Raw genomic sequence first — 24887 nt, forward strand, 5'->3', positions numbered from 1 at the left:
ATAAACGTAACCAAAAATGTGATGCTTTAGTGTCATTATCTAATAACAAAGGCAGTTCTGTTTCTATACAGGCGTATAGCTTTATATATTACTTTAAGTGTTAAATTCTACTGCATACTCAGTTTACATTTATATATTCATACTTAAAGGGATCCGATTATGCAAAAATCACTTTTATAAGGGGTTTAAACACAGTTGTGTGTCAACAAGGTGCGAATATAACCCGCCTCCAATGGTAAACATTAAATAATTATACTTTTTATTCCCTTTGTACATGTCATCAGAGGGGAAATGCCCCGCCCACTAGTGACCATCTCTCCCTCATTAGCATAGGAGGTCAGTCTTGTTTTTGAATCTGCCACTATGCTGACACAGAGGCATTTGTAGCTCCGCCCTCTTCTGAAAAGAGCTCAACCTCATTTGAATTTAAAGTGACAGTCCCCAAAACACCACAAATAGTATCTAAAAGATCCGTTTCAGAGAGAAAAGGGGCATAATGGGACCCTTTTAAGTCTAATATTCAGATTTACATTGGTATATTCAGATTTAGGACTATATGTTCTCACTGTAAAGTCTTATTTTAGAATTGGATGTAGTAGAATGTACTGTGGTCAAAAGTATGAGTAATAAATGTTTTTTTGGTCCGCCAGTAGCAAGGTAAAATGAGCTTGGTAATAGGATCTGGAAACAGATAATAGGCAAATATTTGCATATTTTTTTAATCTTTTGAATGTTTTCAGGCACGTACAAGCCGAGAGTTCGCTGTTATGACACTTATCAGCTGTCTCTGAAGTTCGAGAGGTGCCTGGACTCTGATGGTAAGTGTTTCTATAAGCACTGTATGATGCATGCAACAATCCAGGATAAGAACAATTTATTTGATGAATGCTGGATGATGCACCATTGTGTCCTAACTACATGGGATGTGAAGCTGCGACATGTGATAAAATCTTTTTTCATGAAACCCTATAACACAATTTTAAGCTATTGAAAGATATATATATATATATATATATATATATATATATATATATATATATATATATATATATATATATATATATATATATATATATATATATATATATATATGGGCACGTTGCTAAAACACTTTTTAGGACACCAAAGAGTGAAAATTTAGAGCAAATATGTTCTTCTGGATTAAAAAGAAATTTCAAAGTAACGTCACGGCCATGAAGTAAATGCACAAATTCTGAGTGGTGAATGGCCGCAAGCACATAATCACATCATCTGGTTTTCAGTGTTTCTGTGCATTAATTCATGAGAAAGAGCTGGTTTGGTCCAAAGTTTTGTCTGACTCTTCCATCTTACCTGCCGTCTGCAGCCTAGAGCCTAGAGCACCTTCTGTTGCTTAAAACTAGCCTAGAGCATCGTCTGCTGTTAAACACTAGCCTAGAGCTCCGTCTGCAGTTAAAGACTAGCCTAGAGCGCCGTCTGCTGTTAAAAACTAGCCTAGAGTGCCATCTGCTGTTAAAAACTAGCCTAGAGGACGATCTGCTGTTAAAAACTAGCCTAGAGCCCCATCTGCTGTTAAAAACTAGCCTAGAGCGCTGTCTGCTGTTAAAAACTAGCCTAGAGCGCCATCTGCTGTTAGAAACTAGCCTAGAGCACCATCTGCTGTTAAAAACTAGCCTAGATTGCCATCTCCCGTTTAAAAACTAGCATAGAGCACTGTCTTCTGTTAGAAACTAGCCTAGAGTGCTGTCTGCTGTTAAAATCTAGCCTAGAGTGCCATCTGCTGTTAGAATCTAGCCTAGAGCGCCATCTGCTGTTAGAATCTAGCCTAGAGCGCCATCTGCTGTTAAAAACTAGCCTAGAGTGTTGTCTGCTGTTAAAAACTAGCCTAGAGCGCCATCTGCTGTTAAACACTAGCCTAGAGCACCATCTGCTGTTAAACACTAGCCTAGAGCACCATCTGTTGTTTAAAACTAGCCTAGAGCGCCATCTGCTGTTAGAAACTAGCATAGAGCACTGTCTTCTGTTAGAAACTAGCCTAGAGCGCCGTCTGCTGTTAAAAACTAGCCTTGAGTGCCATTTCCAGTTTAAAAACTAGCATAGAGCACTGTCTTCCATTAGAAACTAGCCAAGAGCACCGTCTGCTGTTAAAAACTAGCCTAGAGTGCCATCTCCAGTTTAAAAACTAGCCTAGAGTGCCATCTCCAGTTTAAAAACTAGCCTAGAGCGCCATCTCCAGTTTAAAAACTAGCCTAGAGCGCCATCTGCAGTTTAAAAACTAGCCTAGAGCGGCATTTGCTGTTAGAAGTTTTCCATCTTAGAATCCATTCCAGAGAGAATTGCGATGCAGTCTGTAAATCAAACATATTATCCACAAACCCAAATGCAGCAACGTATCGTCTAAATACTTATCATGTTATTGGTTGCTGTTGCTATTCCCCTGTTTTGATCTCTGAAATAAAAGCCCAGTGCACTGGATGAGTAACAGTGCTTAATATTTCATCAGTGTAAACACACACACACACAATTTGAGCTCTCATTAATGTGCATTAGATCCCAAAAACAGAACAGATGAGGGTTAAAGCTGCTCATTAATGGTGTAATTTGGGACTCACCTCAATGGTTTTATTCCCTCACAGTGGTGACGTTTGACATCCTATCTGACGACTACTCGAAGGTAAAACCCTGACCGCCGTCACATTGTTGTGTGTGTCTCATTCTGCTAGCTTATCTGATTGTTGTGCACAACCTGTGGTGTGGAGTAACACATTTACAAATACTCACAATACTGTAATTGAGCAGGATTTCTCAGGAGTTGTTTTTAAAAACGTGTGTTTTTATTTTTACTTTCACTTTATAGTTTACTTTCACTCTTCATATAAGATTTGTTAAAGTGATAAATGTAAGATTTCCCTGTGCCCAAATGCTTTAAACTTGCTTAAAATCTTTACACAGGCCTTAAAAACACAAGCAGCTGATAAGCTTTCACTTTATTATGGTTAAACTGAAATGACTCCCGAAATTCTCATGTGTTCTGAAGTGTTGTACCTGCTCGACTATAATCCCGACTCCACATGGCACATCCTGTGATGTGACTTGTGTATTTACACATTGCAATATCCATGCTAAAACCATGCCACTACAGAATACTATGTTTTTTACACACACGCACAAATCACATGTAAACGCATCAACCTTTCAAACTCTAATACTCATTACTCTTCCTTAAGTACTTTAACAGGGCTACTTTTTACTCAAACCTTGAGTAATAATTGCAACAGATGCATTTACTCTACATTTTTGAGTAAATAATGGTTCTTTTATGGCTCGTTTCCACTGACTGGTACAGTACGGTACGGTTCGGGTCGGTACGGGTCACCTTTATCTGGCTTGCATTTACACTAGGGTCCCCTTTTGGTGGACGTGGTGTATGACAAAGTTTCAGTCGACGTCATTTTCGCTCGAAAATGTCTACAATAAAGCTGCACAGGTCGCTCACATATCATATGAGCAGCACTTCTCACAAAACAGATGCTTTACACACATAAATACTTGTGTATAAATGTTTATTACTAACTTTTCTATGAACAGGAGTTGATTATAACTGCAGATCAATGACTGTGCGAAATAGTCTACTGTAACGTCTGTAATTATATTAAATAAATGAACATATATGAACACATACAGACCCTTACAGTCTCCGATATGTTACTGACTACAGAAGAACTACACAAAGCAGACATTTCGTCATTAATTAGGTTCAAAACAACACAAAGTATAGCCTACAGCCAGAGTAAACCTCTCATCTGTGTCTGTAATCTTCAGCAGCACATGAAGCCTCTGTTAGAGAGTCATTCCATCATCCCCAGTTCATATTAGTCCAAAAGGTGATGATAAAGATTAAAACAAGGCAGTTTGTTCACATTTGCTGAAGAAATAACGTGCTCATTGGCTTCCCCTTTTTCCCGCGCTCCACTCTCGCGTTTGTCCTTTTCTTTCTGAATGTGTCAGCTTCTCACAGGATCGGTTTCCAAAGCTTGTCAATAATCAAGTACATGTGATTATTATCAGCTCAAGAAGTTTGTTATTCAGATAGAGACGTACGACGAGCGCAAGAAAGACATTGAAACCACTCAGGCTTCAGACTGGCTCGTTAAAAACTACGTGGCACAGGGTGAATCTGCTGTTCTCCATGGCTTTGTGGCTGTTTATCATGACGACGGCAGGGTTTGTTTGCAGGATCGACCATGGCTGCATATGTATTTATAATTCCCCTGTAATCTCTCGCTGTGTATTTCAAACATGGCGGGTCCTTTGTTTACATTCTGGCTTGTTGAGTCTACGAATGACGTATCTCTGTAAACCAACAGCGTTCAGCTGCGCGTGTAGCTCCACCTTTTGGGACCCTTTCTGCAGTTTGGGACCCTTTCGAAAGGGTCCCGAAAAAGTGGTACGGTTTGGTTCAGTATGCCTTTTGACAGTGGAAACGGCCATGAAAGCGTAACAAACCAAACCGTACCGTACCACTCAGTGGAAACGGGCCATTACTTGATTTTTCCGTTCTCTTCGGACCCTTATCCCTCATCCCACAGGTCATGTAATATGTATGTATGTATGTATGTGTGTGTGTGCGTGCGTGTGTGTGTGTGTTTTTTCTTTCTGTGCATCTTCCAGCTGGTGTTTCTGCATATAGACCGTTATGTAGAGTTTCACTCTCAGCACGGCCACTACTATAAGACCCGCATCCCGAAGTTTGGCCGAGATTTTTCCTACCACTCTCCATCCTGTGATCTCTATTTTGTGGGTGCCAGGTACGAGAACACATCATTTCATTTAGAATTTGATCAATCTTTCTTTTTAAGCTGATTATATTAAATTACCTTTAAAAAATTATGTCTGAATGTGTATTTGGGGACATTTTGAGAGAAGGGTTTGGTTGCAGATTTGCACTCTCGGGCTTTCAGCTCCTAGTCTTCTGTTTCCTGAACAAGGTGTGTGTTGTGTTTGTGCTGTAGTTCAGAGGTCTTCAGGCTGAATCTGGAGCAGGGCCGATTCCTCAACTCTTTGCAGACAGATGCTGCGTGAGTATCTCAACACTAGAGGGCCTCATTCTGCTCTAAATGACATTGAGTTGGAAATCTTGTGATTTTGCTGTCCTGGATCAGATAATCAGTCTTACTTTTTTGATAGATTTTCAGAGCAACAATAAAAAGCAACATCCTGATCCAGATACCTTCATTTTTAGATGTACTAACTGCTATACAGTCAAAAACATTCAATATTTATTTAAAACCAGCTGAAAATCACAATTCTTGCCTTTAACTTTCATTTATTTAAAGTTCTTTTGGCTGGACCAACTCAATTGTGTCACGTTCAATCCACTTAAATCTGTAAAAACAAGTTTACTTACTCGATTTTTGTGTGCTTGTGTTTGCAGAGAAATGAATGTGTGCGACATCAACCCTGTGCATCAGCTGTTTGCTGCAGGAACACTAGAGGTAGGTATTGTTCTCGTCATGCAGGACTGCTGTCGGTGAGTGGTGTGTGTTAATGGACGATGTGTTTTCGAAGGGGAGAGTGGACTGCTGGGATCCTCGTGTCCGGACCCGCGTGGCTGTTTTGGACTGCGCTCTCAGCAGCATCACTGACAACACTGAGTATGTGGCGATTGTCTTTCTCACGAAAGCAGCACAGGCTCATTGGAGGTGGATGTGCTTCAGCCTACATATCTTGAACCACAGAAACATACTTAAAGGGCCATGAAAGCCCCTCGTTTCAGCAGGGTGTTTTCACACCTCTACTTTGGAAAAAGTCAGAAAAGTGGGCGTGTCCAGCTTTGTTTAGGGGGGAGTGTCGGAGAAAGACAAGAGGCATGGTGTGGGAGTGTCTATCTGGGCGCGCTGAGTTTCAGAGTCAAAATACACACACACACACACGGGAGAAAGTGACTGTGTTTACATGGACATCTGTAGTCGAATTATTTGCCAAATTATTAAATGGTGGACTTTAACTGCAGTTTGGCTCTTTCATTCAGGGAATTCATTCATGTCCCTCGCGACAAACGAGATATTTGATTCGAGGAACGGCTCTAAGCGTGTATTTTTCATGCAATGTTTAATACCGCATGGCGAATGAGAGAAAAAAAAAAACTCAGCTTTTCCTGGAAACTTAGATGCACACGGCAGGTAGTGTCAGAAAGCCGCGTGTGTTATTCCGGTCACAAAATGAGGTGAAAATCCTACACGAGGTTAAAGTTTGGTTGTGGTGCTAACATGTTTACACTCGGTGCAATAGTTAACTTAGTTCAATACGAACAAACTGAATAAACAAAGAGCACTGGTCGCTCACTCACCAAATCTGTGGAGACAGGACAATCACCAGCAACTAGAGCCGCGTCTTTATTAAGAGGAGAATACAAGCTAATCCGGATCTCAGCGTTTGCAGATGAGAACAGCTCTCAGGTAAACAATAATCCTCCTTAGACACGTAAGTTATTGTTGTCGCGCGTCGCGTACACTGTTAATCCACACGTGAGTCTGAGCTCTCACAGAGAGAAAATGAAAACAAAACTGAACTGCAGCAAACTATAAAAGCAACACTTCACGCTTGTTCTGCAACACAACGTGGCGTCTCTGCCGTCTAAACACTGTGACACTAATGAATATTAATGAAGTTGCACAATAGAGCGCGCTGATTGGTTTGAACCAAGCCTTACTCATGCATTAATGCATCACACTGTAAGACGTAATAAGACTCACTCTGGCACAGACGTCCAGTCTGCACGCTGGAATACACGCTATTATCTCATAGCCGTGACGCTGCTTCAAAAATTCGTTTCAAACCGGAAGTACGAATTTGCTTGAAATAACGCAAAAACAACCAATTTACACTTTTCAGTGAAATATAGGTGTCCTAATAGTGTTTTTAGCAGTGTGGGACACATATACCACTGTCAACAGCTCAAACACATGTGCTTTGGTGTTTCGTGACCCTTTAAACGCATGTTTGACTGCAGTTTGTAGGTGAAATAAACAATAGGGGGCAGTATGACGACAGCAACTTGTTCCTTTTCATGCTAATGATATTTACAGGGACATATTATCCATAAATAAAGGATTATTTTCATCCAGTTCTTTGCAAAGCACCAAATAAATGTGCGCGTCACCTATCTATCTCCGTATGGACAACTTTTCTGGCATTTGCTCATAGCTCACTTTGTATAGTGTTGTGCTGCAGAGCGCCCGGGTTCGAGTACAGTAAAAGCACATTTCTGCGGGGAAAAAAACGTAAAGTCAAGGTAAACTATGTGTTTGCAGTGCACTTTCTTTTTTTGTTGCTTCTGAAAACACTTGGTTGAGTTTAGCTGGTTTGCTAGCTGATCTGTACGACAAGCTCCGTCTTCTCCTGGACGTGTGCAAGAAGGACGTGTGTCTGAAACGTACAACAAAATATACACTAAGTAACGTATTTCAGATTCGTACCGATGTAGACAGCACCCTCTAGTGGATTTGACATCTGAAACGTGCAACAAAACGTACCCTAAGTAACATATTTCAGATTCGCACAAATGTAGACAGCGCCCTCTAGTGGATTTGACATCTAAAACTGACAACAAAACATACCCTAAGTAACGTATTTCAGATTTGCACAAATGTAAACAGGGCCCTCTAGTTGATTTGACATTTGAAACGTACAACAAAACGTACCCTAAGTAACGTATTTCAGATTCGCACAAATGTAAACAGTGCCCTCTAGTGGATCTGTCATCTGAAGCGTACACCAAACGTACCTTAAGTAACATATTTCAGATTCGCACAAATGTAGACAGCGCCCTCTAGTGGATCTGTCATCTGAAACATACAGAAAAATGTACCCTAAGTAACGTATTTTAGATTTGCACAAATGTAGACAGCGCCCTCTAGTGGATTTGTTATCAGAAATGTACACCGAAACATACCCTCAGCAATGTAATTAACGTTTCGAAAAAAAATGTAGGCTGTAAAGCATATATCTAATGAGCCTGGACTGAATAAATGTTGCATAAAAAAATCAGTGTTCTGTCATTAACTGTGTAGTTTTGTGTGTCTGAAGGGTTGAAGGTCTGCCGTCTGTCAGCGCACTGAAGTTTAACGATTCTCTGGGTCTGGCGGTGGGCACCAGCACTGGACAGGTCAGTACGCTCTTACATCAATGCCATCAAAGTGTTTTTTATTAGTAGGTTTACCTTTTTTAACAACAAATTACAGACTTTACTTGTAAAGTGTTCATAATAGTCTTAAATAATCATTATATAATCAGTGGCATAAAACGTTTAAAAAGTCAACCGTATCGAGAATATTTATTTGCCAATATTTGACACAACAAAAAATTGTTTATCATGACAAGCCTACACTGAGATCAGTTTGGCTATATGTGGAAAATACTTCATCTAAATGGATCGGGGCTCCCATTTATAAAACGTTGCATAGAAACCTAAAATTGACCATACGTAAATTTTAATTTATATATTATTGTTTCGTTATGACTTATACGATGATTTAAAATGGTTTAATTAAGTCAGTATTTAAGTCAAATATGTTAACTTAAAGATTACTTACAGCTGTGCACATTCTCCTCACAGTTTTATTTTTTTAATAGATCACAGCCTTTTTATGGGCAAACTGCCATACATATGTTTCTGCCCCTGTTTTGTGCATGAGCCACATTTATAACTGAGACCCCTGGTGTTTTGTTAGAATAAATCTGCCAATCTGAATTAAATTATAGTGTCACCTAGTGATCTGTTTCATGTGTAGATGGATGAATGGATGGATGGATAGATTTATTTTATTTTTGTACATGGTCTTTGTCTTTTTTATGCTCATACATGGCAAATAAGTAATAAAAGCAAAAGTGTAGTGGTGAGGCTGAACTGATTTTGTGTTTTGCTCTCAGATTCTCGTCTATGATCTTCGCTCCTCGCGTCCGCTGCTTGTTAAAGATCATTATTATGGTCTTCCCATCAAATCCCTTCACTTCCACAACTCACTGGATCTGGTGCTGTCCGCCGACTCCAAAATCATCAAGATGTGGAACAAAGACAACGTAGGACCGCTTTTGTTGTTTATAATTTATGGCCCAAAAATTGTATAAACAAAAAAAGGGATGTTTTCTAAAATGCAATGAAATCAACAATCTATGATTTTTAGTTAATACATTTTTTTTATTATCGTTAACTCGTGTGTGTGTGTGTGTGCGTGTGTGTGTGCGTGTGCGTGTGCGTGTGCGTGTGTGCGTGTGTGCGTGCGTGCGTGCGTGCGTGCGTGCGTGCGTGCGTGCGTGCGTGCGTGTATATAGTTTGCAAAAGTACTGTAAATGAGCAGTTTTCGTTTATTTTTCCTAATGTATTTCTGCATTTAAATTGATTTTGATCTTTTTCCTACAACTTTTAACCTTTAGAAGTTTGAAAAAGTGACTTTTTTATTTTTATTTTTGATCGTTATTACACTATTTTACACAACAAATGACGTTTATCTTTTAATCAAGATAAACTATTTGGTACCGATTACTTCCGCTTCATTGACATACTTGCAATAATCTCCTAAAAAGCTTAGACATGGTCCTCAAAAAATATAATGTATGAAAGTACTTTGCTTATTTGTTTTAAAACTGCGATCTTTTTTTAAATCTATTTTAACCACGTGGACAGAAAAATGAGTGTCAGCTTGGGTGTGCTTGTTTTAATGCATTATTTAAAATATGTGGCTAAGAAATAACTAATTATATATATTTTTTTTGATGGAGCAAGTAAAAACTTGTATTAGAAAAAAAGCCTTGTATAAAAAAAAAGCTAATTTCATTTATAATGGTCTTAAAAGTGTCTTTAAATTAATTTTTTGTCTTAGAACCCGCAGAAACCCTGAAACCACATATGCAATTCAAGTTATTCAAGTAGTGCATGGGCACACTCGCGCAACCTAAAGTTATGTGATGCATTGTGGGCGTGCTTTACTAAAAAGATAAGTCCTAAATCAAGTGTTGAACTGAGAGATTGTGTCTGAGCCTTACACATTATCAGGAAGCCTATTCCAGAGTTTAGGAGCCATATCTGAGAAGGCTCAACCTCCTTTAGTAGACTTTGCTATTCTGGGGACTTCCAGAAGCCATGGATCAATAAATGTGCATGACTATTATGCTACCATCTTTCGTCTCATTAAAAAAACTCAATGAAAGTCATCATGGAATCAACATTTACTCTTATTGTTCCTCTTAGAGTTTTTGTCTTGTTGCTAGTCCGAATATCTGGTCAAAATCAAGTGAGTTGTTCCTTAAAATAGTCAAAGGAAATTGTCTTTAATCTAGTTTTGAAATGTGAGAGTGTGTCTGAGCCTCGGACATGATCAGGAAGACTATTCCAGAGTTTAGGAGCCATATATGAGAATGCATGACCTCCTTTTTTTTTTTTTTTTTTTTTAAGATTTATTTTTGGCCTTTTTGCCTTTATTAGATAGGACAGTATTGAGACAGGAAGTGAAGTGGGAGAGAGAGAGAGGAGGTAGGGTAGGGAAATGTCGTTGAGCCGGGATTCGAACTCGCGACGCCCTGACGTGCTATTGCACCATATGTTGGCGCGCTAACCACTAGGCTATTGCGCCGACATGCATGACCTCCTTTAGTGGACTATGCTAATCTAGGTTCTACCAAACAAAAGCCCTGAATTTTGAGATCTTAAAAAACAGGTTGGATTGTAGCGAGACAGAAGGTTGATAAGATAAACAGGAGCTAGATTATTTAAAGTTTTCTAGGTAAGAAGCAATCTTTTATAATTAATGCAGAACTTAACTTGCAACTATATTGCTTATCTCATTGACCCATTATTTTGCTTGTTTTAAATAAAAATTTTAAACACTTCACCAAACTACAGGAATTTTTACATATTATTTCTGAAAATTTTTCACATATTAAAATAATTTTCACATTATTTCTGAAAACAAGACAATATTTTTGCATGTCTAGATAAAGCTTCTTGATTTAAGAAGTTTTGGATTTGTTTTTTTATGTAAACAAGGACTTAAAGGATGTGCATGACCATTATGCGTACATCTTGCGTCTCAATGAAAGTCGTCATGGAATCAACATTTACTCTTCTTATTTTTCTTAGAGTTTTTGTCTTGTTTCTAGTCCAAATATCTGGTCAAAATCAAGTGAGTTTTTTCCTTAAAAGTAGTCTTTAATCTAGTGTTGAATTGAGAGTGTGTTTAAGCCTCGGACATTCTCAGGTAGGCTATTCCAGAGTTTAGGAGCCATAAATGAGAACGCTCAACCTCCTTTAGTGGACTTTGCTATTCCGTGTACTACCAGAAGCCCTTAGTTTTAAGATCTTAAACAGCAGGATGGATTTTTGATTTTATTGTATTTTTAAAAGCGTCCCAACTTTTATTTGTAATGTTGGTAATTCATCTGGACACCCAGAGACATCAAATAACCTATTTTGACTCTATTTCAGGGAAAAGTGTTTTCCTCCATCGAACCGCAGGCCAACATCAATGACGTGTGTCTCTACCCTGCCTCTGGTCAGTAAAACACAAATAGAGCTGAAGTTTAACCACAATAAGACGCTAGTTCATTTTAAACTGAGCTTAAAGGTCATTTAATACATGCTCAACTATGCCAACGTAAACCTTGTGGATCAAATGTATATTTAAAAGCTATTATAAAAGGTTTCCTCTTACTGGAAGGCAGAGCAGAGCGATTGATCTTCTCTTTCTGAAGTTTTTCAAATGTCTTTGATCGTGTATTTATGATGGCTTGACTAACACTAAACACTTTATGCTCACTAAGAATCAAAAGTACTGTAAAAACTGCAATATTGTGAAATATTATGTACTTAATTCATGAGTTAAAAAAGAAAAAAAAATGCTTTTAATTAGTAGTGACATACTGTAGGGACGGTTCACCCAAAAATGTTAATTCTGTCATTATTTACTCGCTTGTTTCAGAACTATTTGAGTTTCTTTCTTCTGTTGAATGTGACGGTGAGAGAAAATAAATAAATGAATAAATAAAAAATAAAAAAAATTAAAAATACATACATATATAATATTATTTTTTTAAACATTTAAAACAAATAAAATAAAAAAAGTTAATTTGTTTGTGAAAATAATGTCTGAATCATCAAGTAAAAAAAATAACAAAAAGAAATTATAACAAATAAAATAAAAAGATTTTAATAATTTGTTTTAAAAAGAAAATTCTGAAGCATAAACTTAAACTTTTTTAAAACATTTGTAACAAGAACAATAGTAAACTTATTAATTTATGGAAATAATTTCTGTAGCAACAAGTTAAAAGTCATACATTTATAACAAAATAAAAAACATAACAAATAAAATAAAAATGTTTTAATAATTTGTATAAAAATAATTTCTGAAGCATCAAGTGAAAAATAAAACAGTTTTAAATGAAATAAAAAACATTTATAAAAAATTAAACATTTCAATAATTCGTTTAAGAAATTATTTTTCTAAATCATCTTTAAACAAAAAAACATTTATAATAAATAAAACATTTTAATAATTTGTGTTTATGAAAATGATTTCTGAAGCATCAGGTTAGACATAATAAAAAACATTTATAGCACAAAATAAAAACTTTAAGTTGTTTACGAAAACATTTAAAAAATAAATATAATTTTTTTTTAATTTGTGTATGAAAATAATAAATAAGTTAAAAATTAAAAATTTAACAAATAAAATAAAATAAAAAAATCTATATATATATATATATATATATATATATATATATATATATATATATATATATATATATATATTTTTTTTTTTTTAAAGCTTCAAGTAAAGAATAAACATTAACAAATAAAATAAAAACTTTGTAATAATTTCTTTATTTCTAAAGTATTTAATTCAATTTAGTTTTTAGTGAGCATTCCATGTTTTAGTTTTTCATGTATTGTGAATATTTTACTTCAGTTAACCAAACTGATTTTTCACCAGTAGTTTTACTCGTAGTTTTTGTTCACTAAAATAAATAACCTTTGCTTGTTAGAATTTTATATTTGCCCACAGGAGTGTTTGGACCCGCATGCACTCACTGACTGTACAGGGGTTTTAATGTCCCACCACTGAGGCTTTTGTTTCCTAATTGCTCTTCTGCCACCCGTTTTTACAGGTATGCTGTTCACTGCCAATGAAGATCCCAAAATGAACACCTTCTACATTCCTGTGAGTACGGTTGGCCTGTTATACAGTACAAAGAGCACACTTTCTCTCTGGTGCCTTGATTAGTTATGGCATGCCTGTAAAGGCCTCGTTACACTAATTATACCTTTTCTCTAAATAAAAGCGAGTCCACCCAATGGTTTGTAGTGTTTACACTGGTAGCCATAGGCAACCATAAGATTTCTGAGGAACTGCACGTCATGCGGTTGCATGTGTTTACTAGTATTTACTTTGTCTGTGCATTATGTGAAGGTGAATCATGACTCATTTCCTGAATCAAACATTTCTAATAGTGCTGTTGACTTGAAATCTTTACTGTATGTGGGTAACAACCAATGTAATCCATTTATGCAAAGAAAATAAAAGTAATCAGTTTACAAATGAAGTTATGTGTGATAAAATGAAATGACGCAGGGAAAAAGTGTTGAACACATGAAGAAAGGCAGGTGTAGTTGGGCAGTGAAGGCCCAGACAGCAGCTGAAATCTCTCAGTAGTTCTTCAGCAAGCCTCTGCCCTTCCTCAGTGTAAATGAATATCAGCTGCTTCAGTCCAACATCTACATTAGCAGGATGAAGATGAACCCAGGGTGGACATTTCAGCAAGACAATAATCCAAAACACAGCCAAGAGACTCTCAGATGCTCTCAGAGAAAGAAAATCAAGCTGGAGAATGGCCCAACCAATCACCTGAGCCGAATCCAATAGAGAATACGTTGAAGTCTGTGAGAAACTCACTCCTGAGCAATGCATGAGACTTCATTCTTCATATGAGAGGCGCCTTTAAGCTTGCAGCACCAAAAAAGCCGCTTACTTTAACACATTTCAGTAGTTCAGCTCTTTCTCCTTGTGTCTTTTCATGGTTACACATAACTACTGTTCAGATTGTTTTTTTTGTTTTGTTTATTTTCATGTCTGTATTGTTTGAGTTTTCACCAAAATCTGCTTAAATTCCACGTCAACAGCTGCTTTAGAAATATTAGTCCCAGGATTAAACATGACAACGTGTTCAGTACTGCATTTCCCTGCTGTATCTGATTTGGATTATATGAAAACAGCACCACGTGATTTGCTTTGATTCGACTAAACAGTTTTCCCCATTGCTTTAAACTGTATCTCCTCCCTTTTTATTTATTTATTATTTTATTTATTTATATATACACTGTGTGTGTTTCACTTTAGTTTGTCTGTTGCTTAGTTTTGATGTTGTTCTGCAAATTAAAGCAAAATAGAAATATAAATAATATTAAAATATAAATAATTATAAATAATTAAAAAAAATATAAATAATGTTGAAAGAAATTTGAGGTAATCTCAACTGAAATATGAAGAGAGGGCGGGGCATATACAAAAAAAAAACAACCAATAGTGTGTGGTATGTCACACATGCGAGAGCATTTGATTGGTCAGAAGATTTGATGAGAAACTAAAGTATGCGGAGACGTCATTAAAAAATTGTTGATTCATTTTGGCGGAAGTGAGAAACGGCGAGCTTTTTTGTCACTCTTTTGTAGCACACTAGCTTATAGATATCCTACATACTGACGATAACAACTAAAGAAACGTTTGTTTTAATTTCAGGCTCTCGGTCCTGCTCCGCGCTGGTGCTCTTTCCTGGATAACCTGACGGAGGAGCTGGAGGAGAACCCTGAGAGCACCATCTATGATGACTACAAGTTTGTGACCCGCAAAGACCTGGAGAGCCTGGGTGAGTCCGTCTGTCTTCTGAATGTGGATTTAGCGCCGCGCCTACTTTTATTAAATAAGCACGGGACTTTTATTCAATATGTCTTTTTATTAAAGACACACAGCAACAAGCAAGCAACACACAGCATCACGCTCTCTCTCATTCACATACATAAACACACACACAGACCTCTATCTGGAAGTGTTGCATTAACAGCCGAGAGGAGAGGAAAAGTCACGCCAGCAGGTGAAATGGGCCACAGTGAGAGAGAGAGAGAAATGGAGCTTACTTTCATCTTTCAATCGCAGTGAAATGGCTTGTTGTCACTGACTGGTTCAGTACGGTATGGTTCGGGTCAGTACGGGTCACCTTTATCAGGCTTGTGTTTCCACCACAAAGGGTACCCTTTTGGTGGGCGGGGTGTACGACATTAAGTTATGAAAATTACTGAACTGTTACCGAATTGTCCACGTCTGCATCACGGTGCACCGAAGAAACTATTTTTTTTTTTTTTTTTAAGGTTCATCTTAGGTCAGACATTAAAATATACATAATATTGATACATACAGATATACGCACTGATACAATTCCCCAAACAAGACATTTTCAGGAAAACGTAATTATACTCTAAATAAGTCTATAAATAAAGATAAAATACCACATTTATACACAAAGATATACAAACATAAGATAACAAAAATACAAGAACAAACAAATAAAAATAATTAATAAACAAATAAAAATAAATAATACAAAGAAAGGAAAGGTAGAAAGGCAATTAAGATATCGTTGTCTCCTTAAAAAAGTTAGAAAAGGGCTCCAGACTTTCTGTAACAGTTCTGGCTTTTGTTTTATTGCAAACCGAATCTTCTCCATCTGAAGAGCATGCAGGAAATCAAAAACCCATTAAGAAGGGGGAGCTGCTGACTTCCAATTCATAAGATTAAGTCGTCTAGCCAGTGAGGTTGCAAGGGCTACGCTATCGGCTTTCCATGAATTTAATTCAGCATATTCTGGTAGGATTACAAACAGTGCTGTTAATGGGTTTGGGTCTATTAACAATGAAAAAACAGCAGGAAAACATCTGAAGATTTTCCCCAAAAATCAGAGAAACAATTCATTTGGACACCCCTAATGTTATTAAAGGGTTTTGCCCGACACAAAGGGGCCTTAGACTGAAAAAGTTTGAGAAACATTGGTCTAAACGTGCCGAGAACGGTTTGTAACTGCGCCATTTTAATCTCCCTGGAGAAACAACCGTAACCGTACTGAACTGTTCTTAGAAGAGCGGCTATTGACATTGATGACATTCTGACATCTTGATTAATCCGTCTGCTTTACTTAAATGTAAATGTTATCTGCAATATGTTATTCCATTTGGAAGGATATTTCTTTTACGCCACTACAGTCGTGCTGGCATTTAAATGGTTTTGACGGTATTAAAAAAAGGTAGTAAAAGGTATTAAATTCAACTTAAGAAGTTCTGTACATATCCTGGGATTTGTTTCCAGCCTAGCTTTACCAATGCCTATACACAGTAGTCAACATTTAAAGTGCATCAAAAAAGTTATGAAAAATTGCCCCAAGACAAGAGTGGCTGAAATAGTTTTAGGATGACTTTAATGAAAGGTTTTGATCCACTTCAAATGTTGACTACTGTTTAATCCACCCATAGATTCATCATCACGGGAGCACGTTATGGCATGTAATATACGACGTTGAGGTGTGAGCCTGGATATAAAGTATTTACTAGGAAAACATTCCAGCAGATGATCAGTTTCAGGTGTGCTTTACCATGCGGAGATATGCACAGACACTGTAGTCAACAGATACTGCTATCATGGCCTGCAGCGCAGATAAGAGGCAGCTGTGTGTGTGTGTGTGTCTGTGTGTGTGTCTGTGTCTGTGTGTGTGTGTGTGTGTGTGTGTGTGTGTGTGTGTGTGTGTGTGTGTGTGTCGAGGATGGGAAAGCAGCTCAGGAATGCGTCCGTCTGCAGAAAGAGGCTCATATGAGGCGGGGTGACGTAGATCAGCATGTGGGCACCGTTATGTAACACGTCCAGCTATAACAAGTATTGAATTGGGTTCTGGAACAACTTAATTGCTTTACTATATATCGTTTTACTGCATATACACAGTGCAAGTCAGAGTTATTCGCCCCTGTTTATTTTTTTCCCCAATTTGTGTTTAACAGAGAGAAGATTTTTCTGACACATGTCTAATCATAATAGTTTTAATAACTCATCTCTAATAACTGATTTATTTTCTCTTTGTCATGATGACAGCACATAATATTAGACTAGATATTCCTCAAGACACTAGTATTCAGCTTAAAGTGACATGTAAAGGCTTCACTAGGGTAATTAGGGTAAAGTTAGGGTAATTAGGCAAGTCATTGTATAACAGTGGTTTGTTCTGGAAACAATCCAACACTAAAATTGCTGAAGGGGGCGAATAATATTGACCTTAAATGGGTTTAAAACTATTTAAAACTGCTTTTATTCTAGCCGATATTAAACAAATAAGACTTTCTCCAGAAGAACAAATATTAGAGGAAACACTGTGAAAATGTCCATCATTTGGGAAATATTCGAAAAAGAAAAAAATATTAAATAATTTCGACTTCAACTGTAAATATTTTGAGATTAAAGGGCCACGAAACACCAGAACACATTATTTGAGCTGTCGACAGTCGTATATGTGTCCCACACTGCTAGAAACACTATTAGGACACATATATCTCACTAAAAAGAGAAAATTGGTTGTTTTTGCGTTATTTCGAGCAAATTCGTACTTCCGGTTTGAAACTAATTTTTGAAGCTGCGTCACGGCAATGAGATCTTAGCGTGTATTCCAGCATGCAGCGTCCCATATGTCGTCTCTGAGTGTGTTGCATTCATTCAGGAGTAAGGCTTGGTTCAAACCAATCAGCGTGCACCATTATATATGCGCTGCAACTTCATTAATATGCATGCTAGCTTTCTTAGACTGTACCTGAAACAGTGTTCAGACGGCAGAGAGACGACACACGTCAAGTTGCCAGAAGTTGTTGGAAATGAATAAGAATTGTTTGGAGATACAGATCGCCAGTGTTGTGAAAGTTTTGTTTCATTTTCTCTCTATGAGAGCGCTGCTGGACTCGCGTGTAGATCCGTAAACGCGACGTGCGGCAGAAACGCGTTTGTTTGGAAAATTTTTACTCGAGAGCATTTCTCATAAATGGTGAGATCCGAATTTGCTGCTCGTCTCCTCTTAATAAAGACGCAGCTCCAGTATGTGCTGATTATTCCTGTCTACAGATTCGGTAAGTGTGTGTGATCAGCGCCCTTTCTTTGTTCATTCAGATGGCACAGTTATAGTTGGTATGGTCAGCTGTACTCTGTCAGTGTTTAAAGACAGATCTTAGTCAGAATGATTTCTAAGGTACTTAGTTTACGTTAATATCACTACAATATTGAAAGATCTGCTGTAAATGCTGATCTCTGTGTGTAAACACGTGAACACTGCAAGCAAACTTTTGCCGACCATCGTGTTTAAGTTTTGCCGCATTTTGTGACAGGATAGTCTACACACACACAGCTTTCTGACCTACTGAGTGCGTCTGAGTTACAGAGAAATGCAGAGGCCTTTTTCTCTTATGCCTAGTTCAGACTGCGTGATTTTAGCCCCGATTTTGACTCGCCGACAGGTTTTGAGAAATCGCCGACAAATGTCTGAAATCACAGGCAAATCGCTGCTCATGCACGTGAGTGACAATCACACAGTATGAACTATCAAAGACGCGATCTGAGAGAATCACCGATGAGTTGCCGATGCCTGTGAGATATTTGGCGTGCTGAATATCTGGAGCTGTCGGCGATTCAAATCATGCTGTGTGAATTGAGTTCTGACTGAAAATAACATCAGCGATCGCCTACAGCCAATGAGAGAGCAGCTTTCACTTGTGTGTGTGTGTGTATACCTGCTGCAGGCCAGCGGGAGGCTGGGGGAGAAGTTAAAAGCGCTCTTTTTCGGTTTATTTGGACGCACGAAATGGAGGAAAAACTAGTGGAGGTTTGACAGGACTCAGGAGCAACCGTGTCTGTTTGACGTTTAATACAGAAAGAAATTAGTTTATTATGAACGTTGAGGAGAAATGGCTAATTCCCTTTAAACCCAGGTGAGCGAATATGTACATTTTCTACCCCATTAAAGGCTTCTTTCTCATTATGTAGTTAATAACAAAAGATATACTTCGTGTTTTTGGCTGTGAGACGTAGTTTGGACGAAGTTGTTGGCGATTCTTCCTATAGTAAAGTCATGCAATGTGAAAGTCCCTGTCGCTGATCCATCTTGCAGTGTAAACAAAGCAGCGGCGAAACGCTAGTGCAGATAGTCATGCAGTGTGAAAACATCTGTGACACGACTACTTTGAAAATCCTGCCGTCTGAACTCGGCATTATACGACGTGCAGTATCAAACATTTCACCGTCATTAAACACACTGTCATTCTCCCCTGCGTGCGTGTTTGTGTGTGTGTTTTTTTTTTTTTTTTCGGTCCGCAGCACGTGCCCAAATGGCAACTCCCATTTTTATTCAAACCCTGCCCATTTTCCCACCCCGACACTCACCCACCCAAACAGAGCTAGACACACCCACTTTCCTGACTTTTTCCAAACTAGAGGTGTGAAAACTCCCTGCTGAAGCTGGGGGGTTTCATGGCCCTTTAAGTTGACTCTGTGCCCAGTTGCACAGTCCTTTAGTAATTTGACTTGGGGTAACCCTAAGGGGGAAAATGTCCTTGAGGCAAAGGATTTCATTAAGAGAATTGTAACAAGCTACTTGAACTAAACTAAGTGACTATGTATAAAATCGCCTACTACTCGAGTATCTACTACATTCCAGTTTCGATTTATTACACAACTGTTAGAAAAGTGCGTTCTATATAGACCAGTTTTGAGGGATGTAAACGGAAATGTTTCACATTTTTTACATTTTAAATTTCCAAAGCTTCTGAGGGTCCAAAACGTTCCACATACTGATAAATAATGTTATGATGTTACAGCATCGAGTTATGATAGAATGGCTTCTTGTTACAGATATGATACCAAGCAGGAAATGCTCATGGGCCAATGACATCAGCACATTGAAATGGTCTACAGTATGAATGCGAGTATGAATGGAAATGGGATGTAATACTTTAATATAATTTGTGACTGCATCGGCCCCAAAAAACCCATATGAGTCAAACTCTAGTTAACATATAGCGCTCTATTTTGACAATCCATGAGCAAAGTCCAAAGCGCAGGGCGCAAAAGCATTAAGGCCGTGTCTAAATCCACTTTTGCTATATTAGGAACGGAGAAATCCACTTTGCTCCGTGGCGCATGGTCTAACAGGGTTGAGCTTGTTCTCTTAATGAGTTATAGGTATGTTTTGAGAATAAACCAATCAGATTCTCATCTCCCATTCCCTTTAAGAGCCTTTTATGTTGTGACATAGCGCATTTGCTATTTACATGGCGGACTTTGTAAGTGGAAAAACTGAATTTGTTAAGCTCAAAGATTTGTTTTAAAATGATTTCTTCTAACCTCCAGCATAACTATGCTATTAAACTTACCCAAATGTTGCTGACAATAGCTAAAAAATGCATTGCTTTAAAATGGAAAACAGACATTGATGTACCAATTGGACTGTGGATCTCAGAAGTTTGCAACTGTATACCATTGGAGAAGATCACATATTCAGGACCACACTTCAGGAAAGGATGAAGTATTTAAAAAGATTTGGAATCCATTTATGAACTACATTAAAACAGTACCACTTGATTTGATTTGACAAAATGTTTTTGTTTCTACTAGCTTATACTGTATCTCCTCCCTTTTTATTTATTTATTTAATTTAATTTTACTTATTTATTTAATATACTGTGTATGTTTTAATTTAGTTTGTTTGTTGTTGTTTTGATGTTCTGTATTGTTAATTCTTGAAAAAGCGAAATAAAAATATATAATAAAAAAATGATTTCTAAATTCAGTTCTAATTTCCAGCAAACTAATAAAATGAACAATAATGATGAAGTTTGGTCAAAAACTTAATTCATTTGTGTTGGGACGACAGGAATGAATTGTGTTTAACCCTGCATTTCTTGTACAATGTGAAACATTTGAGGAATTCAGCTAAACTTTGTCTGTATTGAGTGATGACGAGACACCCCACTGATTACAAAAAGTATTTATTGAAGTCAGCTAAGCCGTTAACGCTTTCCAATTTTCCTTCGGATAAAGACACGTCAGTATTCGCTGTAAAAGTGAAGCGGTACAACACTATCTGTCTGAACCCATCCTGACCAGCCCAGAGCAATAAAACAAGCTACAGCTAATTATATGACAAAGCGGGCTGGAACATTCCCTTCAGGGTCTACTGATATTCTACGACTCTTCCAAGATATCTTGATTTTATATTTAATGCAAAACAACAGGAAACATTGAGGTGAACTGCAGCTTGTTTTTTTTTTCAAATACAGCAAAAGACAACAGCTAATTAAACAATTAATTTACAATAAAAAGTGTTCAATTATGTTGAGTCAAACAACAGTTCTGACAAACATGGATATGCTGGAATCATTTGCTCAAATTACTAATTTATTTATTTATTTACAGTTGCAGACATTATTATTAATTAACCCCCTGAATTGTTATTGTCATGCTACTATAGCCATTGTTGTCATGACATTAGTTGTCGTGTTACCATAGCAACTGTATAATCACCACAACAGATTGATTACTATAGTTGTCGTTTTACTATAGCAACTGTAGAATCACCACAACAGATCGATTACTATAGTTGTCGTGTTACCGTAGCAACTGTAGAATCACCACAGCATATTAATTACTATAGTTGTTGTGTTACTATAGCAACTGTAGAATCACCACAACAGATTAATTATTATAGTTGTCGTGTTACCATAGCAACTGTAGAATCACCACAACAGATTAATTATTATAGTTGTCGTGTTACTATGGCAACTGTAGAATCACCACAACAGATCAATTACTATAGTTGTCGTGTTACTATGGCAACTGTAGAATCACCACAACAGATCAATTACTGTAGTTGTCGTGTTACCATAGCAACTGTAGAATCACCACAACAGATCAATTACTGTAGTTGTCGTGTTACCATAGCAACTGTAGAATCACCACAACAGATCAATTACTGTAGTTGTCGTGTTACCATAGCAACTGTCGAATCAGCACAACAGATCAATTACTATAGTTGTCGTGTTACTATGGCAACTGTAGAATCACCACAACAGATTAGTTACTACAGTTGGTGTGTTACCATAGCAACTGTGGAATCACCACAACAGATCAATTACTGTAGTTGTCGTGTTACTATAGCAACTGTAGAATCACCAAAACAGATCAATTACTGTAGTTGTCGTGTTACCATAGCAACTGTTGAATCAGCACAACAGATCAATTACTATAGTTGTCGTGTTACTATAGCAACTGTAGAATCACCATTAGTATGCATCATTAGTATGGTTTAAAGGCACATGTATTTATTATAAATTACTATAGTATTTTTTTCTTAACGTGGGAGTGATCATAAGTGGCTTCACCCAAACCACTGTCAAAACTGAACAAGAGGGTTCTTAATGACTGATGTGCTGTATTTATATATATTTCAGGTCTGGCTCATCTGATTGGCTCTCCTCTGCTCAGGGCCTACATGCACGGCTTCTTCATGGACATCAGACTCTACCACAAGGTGCAGATCTTTACAGAGCTCCTGCGGTGTTGTTCTGTCCATCTCCATGTGGTTTAATCCCGATTTGTGGTTTGTGCCGCTGCAGGTGAAGACCATGGTGAACCCGTTCGCCTACGAGGAGTACCGCAAAGACAAGATCAGACAGAAGATCGAGGAATCCAGAGCTCAGAGAGTCCAGCTGAAGGTGCGTTGAAGAAAGAGGACATTTAGTCAGTCTCGCACTATTGTTTTCCTCTTTCTGAAAGTCTTGATAACGCCATCGTGGAGTTTTTCCTTTCATTATTTTGGGTTTGGGTTTTTTCCCCTCTTGTTTGCCTCTAACAGAAGCTGCCGAAGGTCAACAAGGAGCTGGCCCTGAAGCTGATGGAGGAGGACACTGAGCTGACAAACAAGAAGAAGAAGAAGAAGGCCAATGTGAGTTTCCTTTAAACAGAGAGCAGCTGGATCTGGGTTTGCTTTATCTCTCTCGCTCTGCTATGGTCTGTGTTTGTCTGCAGGTCGCCGGGAATCTGCTGATGGACGAGCGCTTCAAGGTGATGTTCGAGAACCCTGATTACCAGGTGGACGAGCGGAGCGAAGAGTTCAGACTGCTCAACCCCATCATCTCTACTGTGGCGGAGAGGAGGAGGAAGAGCCTGCTGGAGGAAGAGCAGGAGCAGGTATACACTTCTACACATATACAGATACATATACACACATACACACACATATATATGCATACACATATGGCCACACATATGCATACACATACACACATTGATGCACACATAAATGCATACAGACACATATATAAGCATATGCGCGCGCACAAATACACATACATGAATTTACATACACACACACACACACGCATATATGCATACATACACACATACATGCGCGCACAAACATATACAAACACATGCACATATACACACATGTAGAGAAAAATGAATACACAAATACACACACACACACAAATATGCATGCATGCACGCACATACACGTATACTCAGAAGCATGCACATTTTCACATACACAAAAACAAATACACAGACACACTTGCGCACACATGCACACACACATACATGCACACATATAGGCGTACATACATGCATACACATATACGCATACACACACAGACAAATATACACATACATGCGCGCACACATACGCATAAACACACACACACACATATATGCATAAACATATACACACACACATATATACGCTTGCATGCATACGCATACACGCACACACATACTCATAAACACACACATATACAAACACATGCACATATACACACACATATAGACACAAATGCATACACATATACACACACACAAATACACAGACATGCACACACATACACAGACATATATGCACATACATGCAAACACACACACATACAAACACAAGCACACATGTATTCACACACAGACACACGCACATTCTCACGTACACAAATACAAAAGACACACTTGCGCACACGTGCACACACCCATACAGACACACACGCACACATATATGCATACACACACATAGAGACACATACACACACACACACATACATGCATACGCATACATACACAGGCATATGCACGCAAATGCCTACGTGTGTGTGTGTGTGTGTGTGTGTGTGTGTGTGTGTGTGTGTGTGTGTGTGTGTGTGTGTGTGTGTGTGTGTGTGTGTACACACAAATACACAGACATGCATGCATGCATACACACACACACACAAACAAGCATATAAAGACATATATATACACACATGCGTACATACGCATAAACACACACACACACATATACAAACACATGCACATAAACACGCACAAATACACAGTCATGCATGCATGCACACAGACACATACAAACAAATACACAAACACGCATATAAAGACATATATATACACACATGCGTACACACGCATACGCATAAACACACACACACACACATATAAAAACACATGCACATAAACACGCACAAATACACAGTCATGCATGCATGCACACAGACACATACAAACAAATACACAAACGCGCATATAAAGACATATATATACACACATGCGTACACACGCATACGTATAAACACACACACACACACACATATACAAACACATGCACATAAACACGCACAAATACACAGTCATGCATGCATGCACACAGACACATACAAACAAATACACAGACACCCATACAAACACACACTCGTGCACTCACACACACACACACACACACACATAAACATACATTCTCAAACACACATACGCAGA

General features: G+C 37.9%; 1 protein-coding gene across 3 annotated transcripts in view; it reads left to right on the plus strand.

Moving 5' to 3' along the window:
* The window catches only part of nol10 (nucleolar protein 10), a 39368-nt gene that overhangs the window by 4370 nt on the left and 10111 nt on the right, over window positions 1-24887 (plus strand). For all 3 annotated transcript variants that reach the window (XR_012392653.1, XR_012392652.1, NM_200237.1), the window contains 15 exon segments: window positions 741-818; window positions 2616-2653; window positions 4651-4787; window positions 4992-5057; window positions 5414-5474; window positions 5548-5633; window positions 8068-8146; window positions 8911-9060; window positions 11462-11528; window positions 13144-13196; window positions 14772-14898; window positions 22553-22632; window positions 22718-22816; window positions 22957-23046; window positions 23130-23291. Coding sequence is in view for 1 of the 3 variants with exons in the window: in NM_200237.1 (NP_956531.1) it covers window positions 741-818; window positions 2616-2653; window positions 4651-4787; window positions 4992-5057; window positions 5414-5474; window positions 5548-5633; window positions 8068-8146; window positions 8911-9060; window positions 11462-11528; window positions 13144-13196; window positions 14772-14898; window positions 22553-22632; window positions 22718-22816; window positions 22957-23046; window positions 23130-23291 (1373 nt within the window). In the remaining 2 variants the exon portion in view is untranslated.

This window comes from Danio rerio, chromosome 17 (genome assembly GCF_049306965.1).
Source record: "Danio rerio strain Tuebingen ecotype United States chromosome 17, GRCz12tu, whole genome shotgun sequence".
Classification (NCBI taxonomy): Eukaryota; Metazoa; Chordata; class Actinopteri; order Cypriniformes; family Danionidae; genus Danio; species Danio rerio.